The 725-nt window shown below is 64.3% G+C and overlaps 1 protein-coding gene across 1 annotated transcript in view; it reads left to right on the top strand.

Annotated features, from left to right (window-relative positions):
- LOC109522912 (CDK5 and ABL1 enzyme substrate 2-like) overlaps positions 1-725 on the top strand; it is a gene marked incomplete at its 5' end in the record, with an annotated part of 9285 nt that overhangs the window by 6246 nt on the left and 2314 nt on the right. The window contains 2 exons of the mRNA XM_019881741.1: positions 178-283; positions 360-718. Coding sequence (XP_019737300.1) covers positions 178-283; positions 360-718 — 465 coding nt within the window. The remainder of the gene's footprint in view (positions 1-177; positions 284-359; positions 719-725) is intronic.

Below are 725 nucleotides of genomic sequence, written 5' to 3'. Positions count from 1 at the left end.
ATTCGAGCGGCGCCCGCCGGTGCGGGTGACCCCCGCGGCCGACGCGCGGCCGCTTCTTCCCCGCCCTCGTGAGGAGGCCGAGCGAGCCTGAAGCGAAAGCCGCGTTCCGGGCGCCTTCGAAAGAATGCCGCCGCTCGCCGATCCGACGAACGTCTTTGTGCGGCTCCCCGTCTCCAGCGAGCCCGCGTTGAGCCACCCCCGGCGGAGACACTCGTCGGGGAATATTTCCACCTCCTTGGAGATGACGGCACTGGAGGGTTTCCACATGGAGACGTACAGCCGGGTACGTCCGAGCCCGCCCGGGCGACCGCGTGGCCGAGAGCCATCGCCGCCTGACCCTCTCTTTGCCTCTCGTCCAGTCGGTGTCGTACGCCCGCTTCCTGTACCCCACCGACGCCCTGGTCAGGCGCAAGCCCTCGTCCGCCGCCGACCCGACGCCGCAGGTTCCCCTTTCGAGGAGCGCGCGCGGCACGCCTGCCGGCGGCTTCCCTCCCGGTCGGCTCAACAGCGCGGTGGGACTCGACCTCGGTAGAACAGCCGCACGCACGCACGCACGCACTGATTGTTTGTCATCGAAGGGGCCGATGAGCGATATTCATTTGCAGAAAAGAGAAAATAGTAGTGTCAAAAAAAAAAATACCACGTTGCGTGTTTCTTTCATCGACCCCTCCCACATAAAGAGAAGCCACAGTTTAGTTTCAAGATTCGCGGCCAAAGAGCACTCG

Source organism: Hippocampus comes, unplaced genomic scaffold (assembly GCF_001891065.2).
Source record: "Hippocampus comes isolate QL1 unplaced genomic scaffold, H_comes_QL1_v1.1 scaffold719, whole genome shotgun sequence".
Taxonomy (NCBI): domain Eukaryota; kingdom Metazoa; phylum Chordata; class Actinopteri; order Syngnathiformes; family Syngnathidae; genus Hippocampus; species Hippocampus comes.
This window is presented reverse-complemented; position numbering and strand designations above follow the sequence as displayed.